The 21,619-nt window shown below is 33.8% G+C and overlaps 1 protein-coding gene across 1 annotated transcript in view; it reads left to right on the top strand.

The window, feature by feature from the left end:
• The window catches only part of PHF14 (PHD finger protein 14), a gene marked incomplete at its 5' end in the record, with an annotated part of 150,505 nt that overhangs the window by 55,072 nt on the left and 73,814 nt on the right, over nucleotides 1-21,619 (top strand). Inside the window, 2 exon segments of the mRNA XM_015853571.3 lie at nucleotides 5,319-5,369; nucleotides 5,543-5,664. Of these exon segments, the coding sequence (XP_015709057.2) occupies nucleotides 5,319-5,369; nucleotides 5,543-5,664 (173 nt within the window).

The following is a 21,619-nucleotide window of genomic DNA, read 5'->3' as shown; positions in this document are numbered from 1 at the left end:
GCTTGACAGCATAGGGACAGGAATGCTGGAAAAATTTCCCACAAATTAAAAGTTCTTACAAGAAAGAAACTAAAAGGAAACTGTGGGGGGGGAGGGGGCAAACTGGAAGTCTCTGTAATTGAGCTTCACACTTGACTTATTTATTGTTTTAATCATATATTGATTTGCTGCTGTTTCTTTTTTTGTCCGGCAGTTCCCTTTTTATTACTGCCAGCTTAACAGAAAATTAAGTAATTATTCCAGAGATACGTTTTGATGAATACCAAAATTTAACATTCAAGGTATTCGCTTTGATCTGTGTTGAGCGAGTGTGCCATCTGGTGTCTACATTAACTGTCCTTACCTTTATTTAAAGTAATTTTGTGCCTGTGTGATTCCATCAGTAGCTTTTTTTTTTTTTTTTTTTTTCCTTGATTAACCAAAACTAATTCAAAAGGGTTTTTCTGTGACTGTCTTGATTATAACTTTTCCATTGGCAAAGGGTATTGGCAACATTGAACTGTTAATGAAGATTGGGCGACATGGATTAAAAATTACCATATTTGCAAAATGTGCAGTTTCAATTTATTTATTTTTTCTCAAGCTTTAGAAAAACCGTAGTCTGCATTATGTGTATTCTCATTATTTCGTTAAGTTACTCATTTTTTTCTTCTGAAAGCATTAGACCTTTTCCCAGTTCTTTGTTCAGAAAACCTACTCATATTTTATAAAACTCAGCATTCCTTTTTACTTACTGTAACACAAGAGTATTTGATAGCATTATTGAAGGTTCATCCACAGTCAGTGGTACTCTGTGTTTAGCAGTCTTTTATTCATAACTTGATACATTTGTTTTATGTAGACTTTGGATGTTTATATATATGATTTCCACATAGGATGTCTCCAGACTTTACACAACAAACTGTCGTTGTACCAATAGTGTTAAGAGGCAGGTATGTGTTTAGTAATGTAATCTATTTCTTAATACTAACTCTGTGACTAGTTTTGAATTACTTATATGAAATTCTCAGACAGAAATGCATACCTTCTTAGTGGTACCATTATGTGATACAGTGTTCCTCAAAACACCCAGAGTACTTGGAGTAAGTACTGAATGAATTTCCTGTGCTTACCATTATACAGAAAAGTATTATTTTGTGATGTCATCACCATCAGTGTGATATTAGCAGCCTCGTGACAAAAGGGAGCTCTACGAATGGTGTGGTGTTGATGGTGTTAGTTCTTTTGTCAGCTGTGAGGTACAGACACACCTGCATTGTAAAGAGCACCAATCCTGTCTACTAGCAGAAGCAGTAAAGGCAAATGTTGTGAAACCTCAAAATTTGCACAGATATAACTACATAAGCAGATGTGCTGGGCCTCTTTGCAGTGCTTATGTGCAAACATTAAGAGAAATTCTAACCAATTAGCATAGTAAGCAAAGGTGAAACTGGGAGCAGACCTTTCTGCTTTGGAACCTCTTAAGTGCTTTTAAATGTCATTGTGCTCTCACCCTTCCTGTTTAAATACATTTTCTCAAACAACTTTCTGGCATTGTCATTTAGAAATTGCCATTGATTTAGTAAATAACAAAATGAGTTGATCAAAGCCAGAACTATACTATTTTGCTTTCACATTGTGTGTACTTGAACTGTTGCCCACAACACCTTCTGACCACAGATGATCCCAATGATAAATTTATTTTCAATTTATTTATGATGCTGGCAAATCCTGTGTATTTCTTTATAGAGAAAAAGTGACACTATAAATTTTTATTCTCCTGTTACATTTCAGTAAATGCTTAGTATTTAACAGGAGTGCACGTATTTGTGACATTTAGGGATTGCCATATCCTTTTGAACAATTTTGAATCCTGTAGATTTTCCTTTTCTTCACAGGAGAACAAAACTGCTCCAAGAGAGCATTCTTCTTTCTGCTGCTGTCTTTGGATGAGCAGGTTTAAAGTGTGCATCTTGCAGACAAAGGAGTGAGGGATAATGATGTGGTTTGCTGACAGCCATGGTGGTTTGGGGTCATGTATGCACCAGTTCTGTCACATTCAACGTTCTGCTTTCACATTTGCAAACTAACATACCAGCTTGCTGTGTCTGTGAGTGATGGCGATCTATTTCCTTTGCTGCTGTGCTTTGCTGCTTTGTTTTCTTTACTGCTTTGCAAACAGATTATTTCCTTTCAGTGTGTGGAACTGACCCTAGGTATGGGATCCTGTAAGGATCCTAGACCTGTATAAAAGTCTTTCATTTCTTTCATGTATCAATTTCAATTTTTTAATGAGAATTTTCAAAATTGTCCAGTCAATTTCTTTCTTAATATTCTTTGTTTCATATTGTTGTCAAGTTGTCACTGAGGTGCTTATAAATGAAGAAGCTTATTTGAATGTGAAATTTAGCCAAATTCTAGCTTTCCTGACTTGAGAATAGAGAATCCCACATCAGTCTTCGCTGAAGACTTAAGGGAAGTTTCTCCCACTTTTTGGTTAACAAACTGATCCTGTTGTTGGCCAAATTTCCTGTGAACATTTGTTGTTGGACAGGTTTATTAACTATCTGATTTTGTAAGGAAGTTTTTTCAGTACCATACTTGGTTTTGTGAGTTGGAATCTGCATTATCTACTTATTTCTTGTCTATATTAATGCCTTCTTAACATGTACCCCTAGTTCTGAACCACTCGCACATTTGATCCACATCATGTTGGATCATTTTGTTTATTCACTTTTCGTTATTTATTCCATATGCCAGTATTCTGCTTTTTCAGCAGTATGTCTTGATATTTTGAATTCCCTAAGCTGATATGTGTTTCTAAACCATGACAGTAGGCTGCTGCGTACAACAGATGGATGCAAAGCCCAATGATGGCTGAAAGAAGCCCATTTTTTTTTTCCCTTATCTTTGATAGCATATAAAGAATGTAATTTATATTATGTAAAAGTTTTTTTTCATCTGATTTTTTACATTAACTTTTAGTATTTTCCACTTGGTTAAAAAAAAAAAAAAAAGACATCATTACTGTATTTCTAAACTATGTATTAGTTTTCAAGATGTCATTATTCTATTGTATATATCATGCATTATTGTCTTGCCTGCTTAAACATCAGAAAATAGGACTATTAGCACTTTTTATTTTTTACATAGCTACATTCAGTGTGGCCTACATGGCTTGAAATTATCAGAGTTCATTAATGTTCATAGAGCTAATGACAGAGGCTGGAAGTTTTAAAGCTGGTGGTTAATTTGCTGATGTTGGAAGAAAACTTTTGGCCTAACTATAGTTACAGTGACTTTAAGTATTTATATGTAGGTGATGTGTATGCCACAGGTAAACGTATAAGGTAGAAATTTAAGGTATTTTATTGCAGTGATAGATTTTATATACAGTGTTATATTAGTATTTCTAATACTACATTAATTCAGATACTTGTAATGAATTGATTCTTTCAGATTTAGACTGATAAGTATCTGCTGTGAGACAACTGCAAGGGTTGTTCACTGATACCTTTCTCCCTTAAATTCTCATTTTCTGCCCTCTCCCCTTGATTCAACTGTCCTACCATTTTTAACAGTTGTCCTTAGGGAAATGTTGAAAGAAAAACCTAATAGTAGTTAATCTGTCTTCTAAGGAGACACAAAAAAAATCAGTTGTCTGTTCATTTCCGGTTCCTTTTACTACAGAGTTAACTCATACTCAGAAGCAGAACAAGCTTTGCAAACACTGCATAACTAATGTAAGCAGGTCCAAATCTGCTTTTATAGAGAGATCTGTATATATCTGCTGAAGTGGCAGTTTTATTTACACTGTGCCTATGTTTAAATGTATATAATAATTTTAAATATTGAATTGTGAAACTAGAAAAAATCCCCTTCAATGAAGACAATTACAGGAAAAGCATTATATTATCGGCTTTGTTGGGTTTTGCTTTACCATCCAGATGCTTCTTAACTGTTCTAAGATTGTTTTGTTCACTATTTTTTTTTCCATTTTGACATCAAAAGTAGCTGTGTTAAAAATAAGTAACTGAAATGAAAAAGTAGCGTGCAGTTTTTGATCACATGACAAATGACTTCCTGGATGATTATTTTCTCTAAGAAAAAGAAGCATTTTGAAGTCCTTTTTAAAACTAATTTTGAAGTATCAGACCTCGTTGATAAGTAGAATTGTCTCTGATGTTTCCCTACTGCATCTGTTCTCATTTTCTTTCCTTATTAAATGAGGGGAAAGTGTGATGTTACCAACTTAATGGCAGTTCATATTGCTGCTGTTTCAGAGATAAGTACTGAGCGAAACTAGACTTGCTTGTGAGCTGCGTGTAGATACTTACAGTTCTTTTTAAACTTTTTATTGTTGGTATAGTTTATGGAGACTCTACTTTTTAGAACTAGTTTCTTAGCATTGTAGGCATTTAATTATTTTGGCCGAATGCAATACTGTAATTAGTTCTGCCTCTCATATTACTCATCTGATCTATGTTGTACCATTTTTAAGTTGGCATGTAGTTAATGCAGTAGATTGATAGAATCATAGAATAGGAGAGCTGGAAAAGACCTCTGAGATCATCTAATCCAACTGTCCATCTATCAACAGTATTTCCCCAATAAGCCATGTCCCTTAGTAGAGAATGACAGAATGACTATTATTGGAAAATGATCTGCCATATAGATATTTTCATCTCTCTTACTACGTACCTCAGTATATATGAAACTAAAGCTGGTAAAATGTTTTTCAGAATTTAATTGTCCTAGTTAGTGTTGAAAACATTGTACAGAAGCATATCCTGTACTGAAATATAAATTAGATTACAAAAGTCCAATTTAATAATATATTATGGTTTTAAAGCACCAATTTTTAATATATGTGATTTTATATATATATATATTTAAGACTGACATGTAACATTCCATTGTAACAACAACAAAACAAAACAAAACAACTTATGGTATATGAAGTCTTGTGATAAGGTGAATTTCTGTGTACTCTAACATCAGGTATTAATTTACTGTAATAAAATGCTTATATTGAATTTAAACTCATGCGTTTTGTATTTGGCTAGTTTATGAAACATCTTCATGATACTATTCTGAAGATAATGTTCTTTGGAATAAGGTTCCACATGCACAACTCAACAAAATTATTTATATTTTCTTTTTGGACAGTGCTGTACATTTCTCTAGCATCTGATACAGTAGTTTTCCTTCAGTACTTCTATAGTTAATTCTTTAAATGATTTCATGAGGTATACTTTTGTTGATGTTTAGAGTAATAAATAAATCACAAAAACGTGCTGTGTTACTTTATATTGAAATCTAAATATATTTTCTTCTAGAGAACTAGAGGACGAAAACGAAGCTTTGTGCCAGATGAAGAAAAACCTGAGGTTGGAATATAGTGTTTTGATTTATTTGTTTGTTTGTTTGTTTTTAAAGACTTTCACAAAAAAATATAAATTAAACTTTGGGTTGAAATGTTACTTTCAGTACTGTAATTGAAAATATTACTTTCTTCCCCTTCTTTCCCCCCATTCCTTTCTTTTGTCTACTGTTATGACAGGAACGGATTCCCAGAGAAAGAAGACAACGGCAGTCTGTTCTGCAAAAGAAGCCCAAATCAGAAGACTTAAGGACTGAATGTGCTACATGCAAAGGGACTGGAGACAATGAAAATCTAGTCAGGTAGGTTTGATGTTCTGACTTTACGAGGGATTAAACTTCCACCTTCATCACTTTGTTTTCGTGATTTTATTGAATAAAATGTGCTTATAAAAATATTTAAGAGAAACATTAGTCTAGAAACATTGACTTGATTCACTTACTGACCTGCCGAACATGTTTACATTGTGGATTAAGTTGTAAATAACCAAGGTAATCTGTTTTTCTAACACAATGGAATTAATTTTTTTCTGTTAGGGTGAATTGTCAATGTTTTATAGCAGGTCAGAAAGATAAACAGGCAATTTAATGATAGTAAATCAACAGGACTATCTTAAGGCTAATTAAATTAGTATCATCAACAATTTTTTTTTTGAGTTAAAGTTTGGATTATAAGTAATTTGTGTATTTAAAAATGCATTAATGCTACCTCCATTAATACAGATCATAAAAGGGTTTGATAATCATATTCCTTATCTGAAATAGAGCTGGAAAAAAACCCTCATGGTGTTTTAGTGGGTGCAGAAATCTAATTAAAATGTAGAATAGCTATTCAATGGCAGCTACTATTGACCACAATTTTTACTGATTTAAACTTTATATCTGGCTTTCTGACCTCTTTGTGAAGCTGTAGAAACTGCTCATAATTTGTGAAAGAATAATAATGGAGCTTAGCAACCAGAAAACAAATTCTAATTGAATCTACTGAACTTTCATTAAAATGATCTCATAATAAATTCAGATAAAAAACAGTGTTATACTTAGGTCCTTTATGATTCAGTTAGATTTTTATGGAAAAGGTCTCCCCTTTCAGGACAGACATAATTGGTATTTTTAACTGTAGGGTTTATTCTAAAATGCATGTTTTAATTTCATTCAAGGAATCGGTTACAGTGAAAGACAGAATTGGTGATAAATGCAGTCAAAATGTAGCTTTAGAATTAGGATATATCCCAGATACAGATGTCTTCTGCTGAGATAAGCTTATTTTATATTATGATTTTAGCATAGCTTGTACTGTAGAAGATGAAATTTAACAGGTTCACAAAATTATGGGGTTTGGAAGGGGGCCTCTTGAGATCATCAAGTTCAACCCCCTGCTAAATTGGAATTACCTGTATTCCAGTTTGTGCCCATTCCCCTTGTCTTTTTACTGGGCCCAACCAAAAAGAGGCTGACAACATCCTCTTGATGCAAATCCTTTAGAAATCTGTAAGTATTGATATGATCCCTACTCAGTCTTCTCCAGGCTGAACAGTTCCAGGTTTCTCAGCCTTTCCTTTAAAGAGAGCTGTTCCAGGCCCTTTACTGTCTTTGTGGACTCCCTCCACAAGTTTTCTGTCTTTCTTGAACTGAAGAGCCCTGAACTGGACACGGGGGTGGAGGGAGGTTGGGGGGGGGAGGAATAACCTCTGATAGCCATCTAGCCACTCTTTTTAGTGCACACCAAGATACCATTGGCCTTCTTGGTCACCAGTGCACACTGCCGGCTCATAGGCTTCTCTGCAGAGCTCCTTTGCAGCTCTTATGGCCCTAACCTGTTCTGATGCATGCAGTTATTTCTCTTGGGGATAGTATTCTTTGGAATTGGAGTACTTCTGTGACCTCATAAATAACTCATATGTTGTGAAGGTATTCTACAGCTTGGTTGGCCTCCTAGTTCCTTTCCTGGACCAGACTGATACAGAAGCAGGGTATCCCAAAATCTGTTAACAAAGGAACACGGTAATTGGTGCTACTGTTTTTAAGTCTCAGCAACAGGAATATGGCTTTCTTCAGTCCTGTTCTCATAACAGTTGTCAAGAATTCAGCAGTGAAAGAAAGCTGTTTGGTTGTGGGAAGAAATCCTGGAAAGATATACCATGCCTTACTGAAGAAAAGGGCAGTGAGTGAATTTTCCCCATCAGGCTTTTTCTGTAAGTGAGTACCAGAAGTGAGAAAATAAGGGAGGTGAAGAAATGCTTTCCAGAACCATATATTTAGGCTGAAAATTAAAAATACATTAGGAACTGAATGGTATGTCTTGTGTATTACAAAATAGTAAGATTTTAGTAATAATTCAAACTGACCAAAAATAAACATACTCTGTATCAAAACCTAATAAGTTCTGTTGTAAACTATCTTCCCAATTAGTTTTAGAAGAAAATTAGTGTTACTTTAAATGTAAGTTGATAGCAATTTTTGAAAAAAGGACATATCATAGCACTGTTTGTTGTTACAGACAAATGTTTCTCAGAAAACCGTTATTTTTTTTTCCATCATCTCTGTCTCTCACTCAGCAAATATTTTGTCATTACTAGATTTTGTTTTTGCCTTGTCTCCTGTGAAGAAAAGGTAGATTAGGGAGGATGTAATAGAAGAGATTTTATTTTTTTTTTTTGAATGTGCAGTATGATCAGTAAGTTAAATGAAAATACACAACTGCTGAAACTGCAGACTTGAGAAATAATCTTGATGGGGCCTTCCAGCTTTTCTATCTGATGTTACCGGAGACAGAGTTAATTGCATGATTCATGAGCAATCTATTTTTCAGAAATGTTATGTTCTAGAAGTTATATAGATGTCTCACTTTTGGCTGCTCAGAGGAGATTAGAGGAAGATAAGCAATTATTTATTTCAGAGATTGCAGTGCTGCACTCTCCCTCTCTCACGCACAAAATGTAAATTTCTTTCTTTGTTGTGGGGAGGTTTGTGAGGTAATTCAGACCTCGGACCCCTTGCTTGTATACCACTTGCACTTTGGCAAATGTTTTTGAGTCCAAGACATCATTAAACAGAAAACTGCTTATAATTAAGTGGCTTCTGAACTGCAGTTAAATGCTTATTGGCTGCTAATTTGCCAGCACAGTCTTTCAGCCATGGTTGAATGAGTTTTGTAAAATACGTGTTTCTTGAACAAAGATGAATATTTATTACTAAATCTGGAATAAAATGTATTAAATTGTTCAACTAGCTATTACTATTTGACAAATGGAGATTCAGGTTTTTTAATCTCAGTTTTAGATGCTTATTTGCAGCAGGGAATGGCTGCAGGATTATTCATTATCTATGACTTTACTTAACTTGTCGTTCATATGGATACAAAATCTTTAAATAATTGTCTGTAAAGTGATTTGTAACTATTCCTGAAAAGGCAGGTTTCATTTGCATAAATCATAGTAGATCATTAATTGGCTGAAGTTTACCTTATTGATTTCAGTTTTGTACTAAAATTGATTAAAGTTAGAATATCCATATTTATTAGCTTTTTTAAAACCATATTGACACATATTAATTTGTCAGTACTTCTGTGTGTGGCCATATAATTTATAGAAATAAGAAGACTGTGTTTTTAATCACTGCTGTCAGATTTCATATATAGATGTTTCCAATACGGATATGCACTATATTAAAAATTCATGTTTTCTGGCTTTGTCCACAAAATGGGTGGATCAGTCTTGAAATCCTTTTTGCAACACCTTTTTCTTAAATAAATTTATTATATTTATTTTTCTATATATTAATTTTATTGAATAAAATACTTGTGCAGTTTTGGCCTGTTATAAGTGGAACAATTACTATTTACAAGATGAGTTGGACAGAAAAAGTTAATCAAAGCAATTCAGTCAAGTAGGTGTAATGTAGCATAATAATGAGGGAGATATAGTGGCCTTCCAGTGTTTAAAGGAAGATCATAAATATGAGCAAAATCAACTTTTTACAAGGGTAGATATTGATAGGACAAGTGGAAATGGTTTTAAACTAAAGGACAGGGGATGTAAATTTAAATGTAAGGGGTAAGTTTTTTACTAAGAGTGGTGAGGTGCTGGAACAAGCTACCCTGAGAGGCTGTGGATTCTGCATCCATGGAGGTGCTTAAGGCCATTTTGGATTGGGCCCAGGGTAGTCTGATCAAGTATATATCTAGCAATTGACAGCCCTGCCTGTGGTTTGGGAGGGGTTGGGAGCTGATGATCCTTGAGGTCCCTACCAATCCAAGCCATTCCATAACAGTGATAAATGAAAATAAAGAAGCCATATCATTGACCAAATAATTATGAATTTTGAATATCCTTTTATTCAAATGAACTGAATTTTGGGAAGAACAGCAGTAAAATGTAGTGTTTTTACAATATTTAGTACAGAGTGCAGATAGATTTGATGTGAGGCATGCGTTTTATCACAGAAGTAAGAACTTGGTAGAGGAGTATCAAATACTGAAAAGATTTGCTTGGAATGGAGGACACATTTTGAGATAAGAGAGTATCTAAATATTGATACTAAACATAAAAACTGATTTCTAACACATTCATAAAGCACTCTAAAAAGCTATCTTTGTTTTCAGATGTGACCACTACTGTTTGTTTTAGAAAGTGTTTATGTAATGATGCTTTTCTTTTGTTTCATTTTGCAAATCTTTGTAAGTTGTCTGCAGTGGAGAAGTTTAATGGGTTTCCTTGATGGTTTATTGCAGCCATTGAATCATGGAACTTACAAAGCAGTTGCTTGCTACTTAAGTATCTTCTTTTTAAAATTAAGCTAATAACTCACTATTATTAGTGCAGATATTTTCAGAGTTCTTATGATATTGTCTAATAGCTCTCTTGATAATTTAACAATATTTAGTAGAAACATGTATAAGATAAAGCGTGGCTTAGTATCTAATAGGTAAAGATTGCCTTCTATTTTGCTCCGCTCTCCATGAGAAAGTGATCGTGCCACTTTATGCATTAAAGTACATTTAACATAGTGTTATTGTTTATTCTGTTTTGGTAAAAGAAAAAAAATTATGATGAACTGCCACTGTTCGAAACAAACAATCAAATGTATAACTTTTAGTTTTTGCCTTCGTGGTGTGCTTGGAAGTGTTTAGGAATATAGCAACATTAAAAAACAAAACAAAACACACATTCAGATACTTAATATGTGAAAAGAAGAACAAAATTAATATATAGTTTATGTATGAGACCAAGTTGTAGTTACATTGACCAACTTAAAGAAGTAGCTGAAAAAGCACTGGATTTCTTTATATCACAGCTTAGAGCAAGTGTACTTCTGAAATCTTATGTATTGACTTTTTACACTTACCCATCAGTTAAATTGGATTTTCTCATTTCTTTTGATAGCGTAACAGAGAATATAATATAGTCTAGGGTTCTATTTGAAAAAAACATTAAACCGATTTTTTTGCGAACAGATTTGAATACTGATTACTATATTCAAAAATGTATAAAACTGGCAAGTGAGCTCTTAAGCATGTACAAAGTATTTGTTTTTAATGCAGATGCATGCTTGAGAGTAAGTAAATCTGAAAGTATTCATTTTCATGTGATTCAAGTTAAACATGATATTCTACATGTGCAGTCACTGTATCAAGGCAGATCTTATAGGGAAAGGTGAGTAGTAGAAAGATGAAAACATACAGGGACATATTTACTAAAGCTGAAAACATATCCGATACATTTAACTATAAAGTTTCTCATACTGGATTAACCAAGTCACAAAATAACTGAAAAGCTTGAAAATCTATACAACATCTGTAATAGGGGTGCTACAAATGTGTATGACATTTGTAAGACAAATAAGTATGTCTTCACATTATTTGTTTCTTTTCCATGTGAGGTGCCTATCAGCCTTCATGTTAAGGATTTGTTCCGTAGCTGTTAGCTCAACTACCAGTTTTGAAGTTCTGCATAAGCTAAAGTTTTTCAGAACAAGCACATTAATAATGTATTACTTTAAATGCACTACAACAAAATTAACAATCTATCACAGTAATTGAAATAGTATGATTTACAATAGTTAAAGGCTGTTAATGTAGAGATTAATTATAAGGAAATATTAGTTAATTCATCCACAATTTGCAACAGTCTTAGGTTTTACAGAGGATTATAAATGCATCATCTTACTGGAATGAAGTACTTGAATGAAGAGAAGCTAAATATTCAGTAGTGTGGTTTATTTCTGCTACATAATTTATCTGGATTCATTCGGCACGTTAACTTTTCTAATTGCATAAGTTACCTGCTGTATTTTTTTCACTCTCATTCATTTTACTGCCTTCTCACAGGAATTTCTTTTGATGATAGATAGCAAGTGAACACATACATATACACTTGTATTTCAGTTGCTCAGTCCTCTAAAGCTGCAAATACTTGGAACTTTTGAAGTTTTACTGCAAGAAATCCATAGCAGATTCTTGAATGTTGAATTAATTAGAAACCAGTCTATTTAACTCTGGTACCTAAATGGTTTCTTTAATATGCATGTCTGTTGTTTTCTGAAAATGGTAAAGCAAAGCCTGAATTGAAGCCTGGATTATTTCTCTGCTCTAACGTTGTTTAACCAGTTAGATCTTAGGGAAATCCAAGCCACTAAAAAATATGAACTTAGATTTTCAGATAACTGATTTTATTTTTTAGCTGTACTTTAATTGTTGACACTATATGATCTTGATCTGAAAGACAACCTGCACAGTATTGGCAAAAACCAGAAACTTTAGACATACTGTCTAGGTTAAAAGACTTGTTTCCATTCAGTTCTTTGTTATTAGAAACAGGAAAGCCAGGTTAGGCAGTATGTACAAAATCATCTAATGTTATTTCTGTCTAAATCATGCTACTAAATCTCATTTTTGTAAGACAGCACAAAATTGAATTTTGTGACTATTCTACCCATCTGTGATCAAGTGCAGAAAAGAATAATCTTGGACCTTTTCAGGAAAAAATATGATTTCTGTGAATTTCGTTTTTAAACAGTGTTTACATTTTAAATACATATTAAAATACTGTGAAGAAATTAAGTTTTGTTTTTTTAAATATGTAAGGTAGAAGAAGAATGCATGCTTGTGTCTCTTGCTATTATGAAAGCTTTGAAGACCTACTGGAGTATTATTGTGATGTTTGACAAGATTTTTCAGTATTCCCATTACTAAGTGAATTTTTACTTCCCAAGGTTGTTTATTTTGCTTTTCTTTCCTGAAATTGATCAAGGATTAATTTTTCATAGCTGCTTGTTTTTCTTCCAGTTACTTCCCAGTCTGTTTAGTGATCAACTCACCTTAAAGTTAGTTTAGGGCAAGATTTATATATCCCTTTATCTACATCTGTCTGTCTGCCTACCTATCTATTTAAAAGTTGTAGGCCAGTGACTCCCAATTACTTGTATACTGGGCTTTATCTTTTTATTGGGCTTTAATCTTCCACTGTGCACTGGAAGGTTCAGCATTCTTCAGATGCAAGGTTTATTCAGTCATTCAATTATCAGAAGATCTCGGTATTGGTGTTTAGTATTTTGAACCCGAATGTTTGTGGACTTGTATCATGAACTTTAGAAGTAGTACATTTTTCAAGTAATTGCTTGTAAATAGAAATTCAGGCAGATCTTTCTGCAGAATTACTTTCTGTTCTGCTAATAGTATTTTACTTTTCTTGATCAGTGAATTTTCAGAAATAGTTTTCCTTTTCTCTGGCTGCAGCTGCTTGATTAAGTCTGTGATGCAATCATGGATTTGTACTTTAGAGCTCTATGCTGTATTTGGCAGTTGTCATCTGTTCCCAAAACAGCTAGATATTTCAGGATTTATTTCTTATTTTTCTGTTTGCCGTAAGAAATACACGGATCAGAGGCCTCCATACCTTTTTTTCTAACTCCCAAGTTTCAAAAGAATTAAAAAACATAATAGTCAGGCTCTGTTGATTATCTTTGCTGTAAGTAGTGAGTTCTTTAGAAAAAAAATGCCCGTGAGTGAGGTGCCTCTGTAGAAGATTAAAATTAACGAAACAAGATGCAGAGAATGTGGAATTACATTATCTGTAACAGCAGAGGCTGATGACCTAGCAAAGTATTTCCCAGCCTGGTTCCTAGTAATACATTATAGCTGCAAAAGATTTAAATATTTATCTTGCTAGGGTCAGTAGCATTTATTTTCATGGATATTCTTAAGGTTTTTCTTTTTTTTTTTTTTTTTTTCTTAAAGCATTAAGCATGCATCAAATAATCCAATTCAGTTGGCATTTGTGTATGTGAGATATTCTGTTGTTCTGGCCATACAGCTTCAGTCGCTTTCAGTGCAGCAACGTTATCACATCAGAGCATTTCATAGAACAGAGCGCTCAAAAAACAAATGTCAAATTCTTTATCATTTCAGTTGTTGTACATTGTTAAACTGAGCCATAGCTACAGAAACCATGAAACTGAAACACTTAAGAAATTTGTAGCCTGAGAATGTTTGTGTTCAGATTATTAAAAGAGCATGGTAGATAGCAGGAAGCAATACCTTTTAAACACTGTATTGCAGCCTTAATTTTGGCTTGGCACAATTAGCACCAAGCAAGCATCTGTAGAGTCAGTTTTCTAGAGTAACTGTCTGCCCACAGAAGTGTAATGTCAATTATGAATTATTTGAGTACACAAAAAGATAATAATTTGTCCTGGTATGCGGTTGATTGTTTCTTTCATTTGTTATTGCTGCCCACTACTACTGCTTCTCTTTGATCTGTATAGTTAGATAACCTGTGTGGGGTTTTAATAGTAGGAGGCCTGAGTTATTAGTGCAAAAATCATCTACAGTATTCAACATTTGATGTGAAATCAGAGAGAAGATATGTTTTGCATTATTGAAGAAGTACATACATGAAAAGGAGGTAAGAGTACTGGGAGCTTAGCACGTTTTAGTCTTTTTTCTAAGCACCAAGCACAGTTTTTATTGATGCGAGTAAAATGGCACATAGCACAGATATTCATTAATAAATTAATGGAGTAAAAATGTGTGCAATTTCTTGTTAATTTGGGACCAAATTGAAAGTTTTCTATGTGGTAGAAAATGATGATCTCTGGATAGCTGTGGATAGACTACTTATATATGCAATATTATCGTTCCTTTTTAGCTTAATCTGTAACCTGAGATATTTTAGAGCTTGGTACTGGAGAACATACTTTTAAAACCACAGTCAAGGAAACAAGAAAAAAACCCTTTACAGTGCCTCTTTAGCACCATGATGTACTGTGTAAAGAAGGCTGTTTCGCAGCTTACGTTAGAAGAGAAATTCATTTTTTGAAGTAAAACATTAATCTAGCTGAAATGATTTACACATAAAATTTGATAAATGGAAGTTTGAGAAATTTACAAGTTAATATCAATCTTTTTATAGAATATCTTTTTCTGAAAAATAGAGTTCTTGGTTTTGTTTATTGTTTCTGTATTTTGGTGTGTTAGTATTTGCTACAATTTTGTCTATTTTGGATGATCTTGCTTTGGTTCCCTGTCCTTGCCACTGAAATTGCCAGTTAGATAATCTAGACTAGAGCAATTATTCATTTGGTTATTTCCTTTTACATTCATTTTAAGACTGGATTTTTTTTTCTTTTTTAATCATGTGCATCCAGGGCTGGATTCAGAATTTGTTTTGCTTTACAGTTAATAAAACTGACTTCTTTGGAGAAAGTGAGATTGTTACCATAACCTATATTGTTTTCTGATGACTTTGCATTCTCATATCAACAAAAACTACTAATTTGTATCTGCCACTCAAAAAGCCAGAGATCTGTTTCCGTAATAAGACAAGATTTAGTATCTCTGTGTTTAGCACATTAACTTTATAACAATTTCGTGCTTCTTGTTCAAGTTTTTCCTATGCATTTAACTTTTGAATTGTTTTTTGTTTGGTTTTTTTTTTTTTTAATTCTTGATCATTGTCATGAAATGTCTTTTTTATCTTATTTGAACACATATTTTTTGGATGTTGTTGTCATGTTGTTGTTGAAAAACAACAACAACAAAACAATTATTTGCCATGAAAGCTTTGCCAGCTGTCTTGAATAAGGTTGCTGCTAACTTTTCAAGTGTTTCTTTGACTTCAAATTGAAGAATGCCTGGTAACTTCACTTGGAGACAGACTGTAGAGAGGAAATGGGAAAAAAAACCCACAACTTTCTAGTATAACTTTGTTCCCTTCTTCATATCAATGACTGTAATATAAAGGTCAGGCACTAATTAATTTTCAGTTCTCTGATTAACTAGGTAAAACTTTTTCTCTTTTTCTCTTTTCATTTTTATTTTTCTTAAAATTATCACTTAAACTAAGTATAACAGTGCTCCTGTATTCCATATATATTTTGCTGTTGAGGAACATGAACAATAAATTTCTGTAATTCTGACTTTGAAGTCTGATATGTTGCCATATTAGGGAAATACACAGTAAAATACAAGCTGACACTGGAATTTGATGTCATAACTGACTTTTACCATTGCACGTAAACAGAGTAATTATTCTAAATCATACCATCACTTTCAGCTGAATAACCACTAAAATCACTGCACAGTGGTTTCCTGAAAATGCCACAATCCTTCAACTGCCAAATTAAGCCTAGGGAGAACTATCAGTAGTGCCTGCACAGTTATGTAGAGAGATACGCCCTGAACCAAGTGAAAAGATATTCTGGAAAAACAGTAACCTTTCTCATGATGTGTGCATTTTCCATTACATTTCTGACACAAAATGCTGTGAAATGATTTAATGGTGACATTTTGTTTTGCTGACTTTCCCTTTTCTCATTAAAAGGAAACAAAAGTTAGGTTAGGAAGGTAGAAGAAGGGTGGCCAAGCATTTGAATTCTATTACAGAAATCACTGTTCTCTTTTAAAGACAAAAACAATACCATTTTATGTGCATTGTTTCACATATTGAATTTTACTGATTATGGGGGAAGGGAAATGTATGTATCTCAAGCAATGATATTGAACGCCTTTTTCTGTAAAGTTAATTTATGTTGTTGCTCTGCAGTAATTGCATGCAAAGTATGATAATTCAGGAAAGCATCCTTTCTAATTAGCAATCACAGAGACCTTATGCATGAGCTATACAGCACAGTACACTTATTTCTGCATGTCATTTTTTATATATATTATTATAAATTGTTGGAGAAGAGAGCCAAGTATGAGCAACTGTAGTACACTGAAAGGTCAGCATTGTCACTTGGAAATGGATAAGTTCGTATGGAGTGAGAAAGCTTCTGCCCATCAATATCATACAGGAGCTTGTCTTCTAAGCTAATAAATGTAAGCGTGGTTTGAACAGGAAATATTACTTGTGTGAAGTGTGTTTTTTGCATCCTTTGTCAGATTTTGGAACTAATGAAAAATCATGCTGCTGCCTAGCACAGTATACACTTTCATCCTTTAAAAACGCAGTTTTGGTTTTTGCTTTCGTAAGGATGTGTAAAGTTTTTCTGGCAGTTTTTTTTTTTTTTTCTTTTTCTTTTTTTTTTTTCCTTTCTCCCATCCAGTTAGTGTGTTGGATAATTATTACTGCCATTGTAAGTCATTAGGTTTCCCTGTGGGGGCACTGAAAAATAATCTTTAGCGGTGCAATTGTCCAGTGACTTTCAAGAAAAAACATAGGTGTTGGAGCATGTTTGCTGCACCATTATTTGTGGACCAGTATGCTGTGTTTGACAAAGAGAATATTCTTCAGTCATTTCTGATTTGAGAGCCTTAGTTCTTTAATTGAAATCTATAATAAAAATAATTTATTCAGTTTAACTATTTGTAGTTAAAAGCAAACAGACACAACTAACCCTGTGCTTTTCCTGGAAGCTAGTATGTATGGTTGTGTTTTACTGATGGAACCTATGTTATGAAAACTGTAGCAACTGAGAGCTTTTTCAGGACTTCATGAAAACTTCAGCATCCTACATGTGGTGAAATGTGTTTGATGAGGTGTTTGTGTTTTTCAGAGGGAATTTTAATGATAATGATAGCCAAGTGGGTGTTGATGCTTGAAACATTGCTCAGTTTTAGCTGAAGTTGATAGAGGTAAATGCAAGTATAATCCAGTGATACCAGTGGACTAGTAGCTAACTTAGAACACATTAGAATACATTAGAACATTATTTCATAGAATTTTCTCAATTAACTGCAAAAAAACATATGTGTGTAACCTAATTGATAAAAATGTGTTGTCATTTATTTGACATCTAAACAATAATTCCAGATCTAATTCTTAGAAAAGGCAATTAAAAATGAAATAGGTGTGATGAGGTTGTTTTGGCAGCCTTTAGCTGTTTGCAATTTCATACAGCAATAAAAGCTAGCAATAGCAGTACTAAAATTGCATAGCAGAAATTTGCTTATAATTCAGTAGGAAAATACTGTATGAATAAAAGTGCATACTTCAGTCTGAACTGCAGCTAAGTTTTATCCTTGGATTTAAAAATCTCAAAAATTTGAAGACCTTTGTGAAAGTGTGGTTGTTATGTAAATTCAGTGACAAATTATACCTGGTCCTGATGTTACCTAGGGAAATAAAGGGAAAGGGAGTTAAACCTTCTGTTTCAGTAGTATGTTGGTATTGTACCTTTCCAGCCTCAAAATGGACATCACTTTGGATCTAGTGATAAGGACCACTTATTTCATACCCTGTCTGTTCTTAGCAATTAAGGCAAATAGAACATAAAAGAGAATGGATGAGATTCTTGTGCATTTTTCCATCTAACGCAGTGCCTGCTGATTAGTATAACCACAAGGGAGTGCAGGCTTGTTGTTTGTGCTTGGTAAAAGACAATTAAAATAAAGTTTAAACTCTGTCTTTATGACCTTGTCAGTTTCAGAAATTCACTGGACTTTTCATTTCCAATCTAGAGACTGTTTTGGACATGACTTCCTAAGTTTTTTTCTTTGTTTGGTTTTTTTTTTGTTTTTTTTTTCATTATTTCAGTGATTTGGAGAACCAAGGATGAAGGTGTTTGTGGGTAGTACACAGTGTAACCTAAAAATCTGCACTGAAAAGGAATAAATGAGTTTTGAAGATATTCAAAAAGAGAAACAAATTGCATTCAGTAACAGCATGAGAAATTTTGGCAAGGATGACCTTATTTAATAAGTTTTGAAGACTGTTAAATAGTAATTGACAGATAAAGAGAGCAATTTATAGATTTTTCTTGCTTGATGAAGACTAATTGTAACTGCCAAGCATGTGAGCCTGTAGAGGAATGTTAAGAAATGCGTTTGAGGAAAAGATGCTTAATGTCCATTTTAAAAGAAAAGTTACATCTGTTGAGATTTTAGGTTTTGCATGAGTAAAATCAGTATTGCCAGTTTTAGTAGTCGGAGCAGTGTTCATCAGTCTAGTATTTAATTGACATTTTTTGCATTTAGGACAGTTTATGCCATTTCTGGTATATAAAAAGCAGCAGTTTGATATCTTAAGATGCAAAGCAGATGAAATGGGAAAAAAAAAGTTTTATTTTGTAACCAGTCATAGTAAAATTATTTAAATTTACATAAAAACAGCCTGTCGTCTGCTGGTACCTACTGACAGTTCTTTTAATAACACTGGCTGTGAAAAAGAGATAAGAAAACCAGCGGGCTTTTAAAACTCTAGTGGTAATCTTAGTTTTTCACATTAAAGAACAATAAGTAAACTGTAGGACTTTAATTTTCTTCAGTTCTGAAAGGCTTGTCTAAACCATTTTTGCTTTTGTAAAGAGCTGAATCACAGAGCAGCTGTGATTGCAAGAGACCTCTAGAGCTGGCCTCCAGCCCCTTGCTCAGAGCAAGGTCAGATGGAGTAACTCATTTCAAACGGGCTGGCTGGGTTTCCAGTACCTCCGTAGATGGGGTTTCTGCAGACCCTCTTGTTCTGTTTGACCTTCCTCCCAGTAGAGCAAACAAACAAACAAACAAAAATAGCAAGAAAAAAGAAAAAAAAAAAAGTGCTGCTGCTTATGCTAATATGTGCACTGTTTCAATTTGTGCCTTGATTTCTTGCCCTTTCATTCAGCACCACCGGGAAGCATGTCTCTCCCCACCCCATGCAAACACAGGTGAGATGAACTGGCTTTCTGTGGAAGGTCTTAAGAGTCCTAATACCTTGATAAGGATCATAGTTATTTGAAGACTTGATCTGAACAGCTTCTTTGAGTTAGCTATTATTTTCTGAGTCAAAACTATTGTGGCTTCTTTTTCACCTTGTATGTAGCTGCGCTTATGTACGTAGGTTTGTATGGATTGTATGTGTATGCATGTATCGGTCAGCAAAGGCAACTACAAATTGTGAGGCCTGTCCCATGCTCCTGTGTGCTGTCATTGCATCTGGGTTCTCCTCTGAAAGACCATGACACATTGCTTGTGTTGACCCACTTGATTGCTGTATAGCAGTGTTTTGTGTCTTTCTGGGAAATGAAGTTTGGGTGAAGTTTATAGTCCTTGGTACCTAACATTTTTTTTTCAGTTGGTCCTGCTTAGCGTAGAAATCACATAAGATTAAATTTCTTAAAAAAAAATGGAGTCCTTAATTCTGAAGCTTGAATGAATAACTTCTCTGCTTAGTTCTACTTAAATATCTTAGTCTTGTTTTAATTATGAAAATAATATCTTACTGTTTCATTCAAGGTTATTTTTACTGTTTCATGAGATGCCTAAGAAAAAATCCCATTCTCATTATTTCTGCACCTAAATTTAATATTAACTCATGAGTACAAAATGCTTTTGTTTTTAGTAATGAAGATGTATAAAATTCTGAAATTAAGCAACATGATATTTTCAGTGTGGGTTAATTAATATTGAAGTTATTTGAAGTACTTGTTCTCAGTCTACTATGTATGAACTTGTTTACTTGAAGATAATAGACAGTATAAGTTAAAATGATACTGTTCAAAACATTATTATTGTCAACTTAAGGAAAATGTATCCACTGAAAATGCACTTAATACATAACATTTAACAAGATACACGAAGTAAAGGAAAACTTGTGTTTCTGGTTAAATATTTCTGCTTTTGCCTTTTCCAGCATCTTGCATGTATTCAGTGTTCTCTGTCAGCCCCAGAAGTGCAAATGTTTCTAGAATGCTATTTTTGTTTTTGCCATTTCTTATGATGTATATAACATTTTTGTTCAAACAGCTAACAGCGCTTGGCACCAGAGCTTTGGGGAAATAGTACTTCAGCCTCCCTTGATCATTGTATTTGTGGCTTTTTGTCTCTGTTACTGTCACAAAATGTTTTCTGGGATTCACTGGAGAAGTCATTGCAGAATGTTTTTTGGAAAAATTTTTTGAAACATTTTTAATTTAAAGTTTTCAGTGGTTCTTTTAGAATGTTAGTTTCAATTCACTTCTTTCAAATTCATATTACTGTTTATGCTTCTGAAATTGTGCAAGCTAACCACTCTGTTTCTTCAGAGTCATGAATAATGTATAGTATATTTCTATACAGTGACTGAATTATAAAGTGCTTGCTTACAGGCAGTGAAAAGGGAAATGGTGAAATGCTCAAATGAAATGTCTGTGACTGAAACATATCAAAACTTTGAAGGTTTGTAGCTGGCACTGGAAGAGACGAAAATCAGATATGATAAGCACTGGTGATAATGGAAGTACTGGACCCTACCTTCTGTTCCATGCTACTTATAATACTATAATCAAACTAAAAGTTTATTGTATCTCTAGTATGCCTTCATTACACTGATTGTTTTCAGGCAAAATTACTAGTTGTTCATCTGTTTCTGAGATGTGGGCAAGTCTGTCATCTTATATGCACACAGGCTTTTAAGTGAATTGAAAAACCTGATCAGAGGCTTCCCTTTCTTTCCTGAGGGTGGAAAAGAAGGAGACCTATAAGAGTATTGTAAGCAGAACAGATTCCTTGGAACTACAAGAGACTTGTTAATAGCTGGTTTTTAGGTCTGTTGTCACCGATGCTTATAGTGTACTGTGGGCCAGCTCAACATGCTTGTCCCTGCAGTTGCAATGCAGTTTGCTACAGGACGTACAGAGAAATGACAAGTGTGAACAAATAGCTTACCACTGATGTCAGTGATTGATAGTTGAAGTCTGTTTGATTCAGGTGCAAAGTGGACATGTGTACACAAGATGAGAAGAATAAAAGGGGGCAGTGAACTTGACCAGTGTCTCTCTCTCCATTTTCTGCATCATTTTGGCCATTTTTGTCATTGCAAGCATGATACACATGACGTAGGTGATGACATCTGATGAAGATTAG

The sequence above is a fragment of the Coturnix japonica genome, chromosome 2 (genome assembly GCF_054131305.1).
Source record: "Coturnix japonica strain WE chromosome 2, WE-NBRP24, whole genome shotgun sequence".
NCBI lineage: Eukaryota > Metazoa > Chordata > Aves > Galliformes > Phasianidae > Coturnix > Coturnix japonica.
Note: the sequence above shows the minus strand (reverse complement) of the source record. Positions and strands in the feature narration are given on the sequence as shown.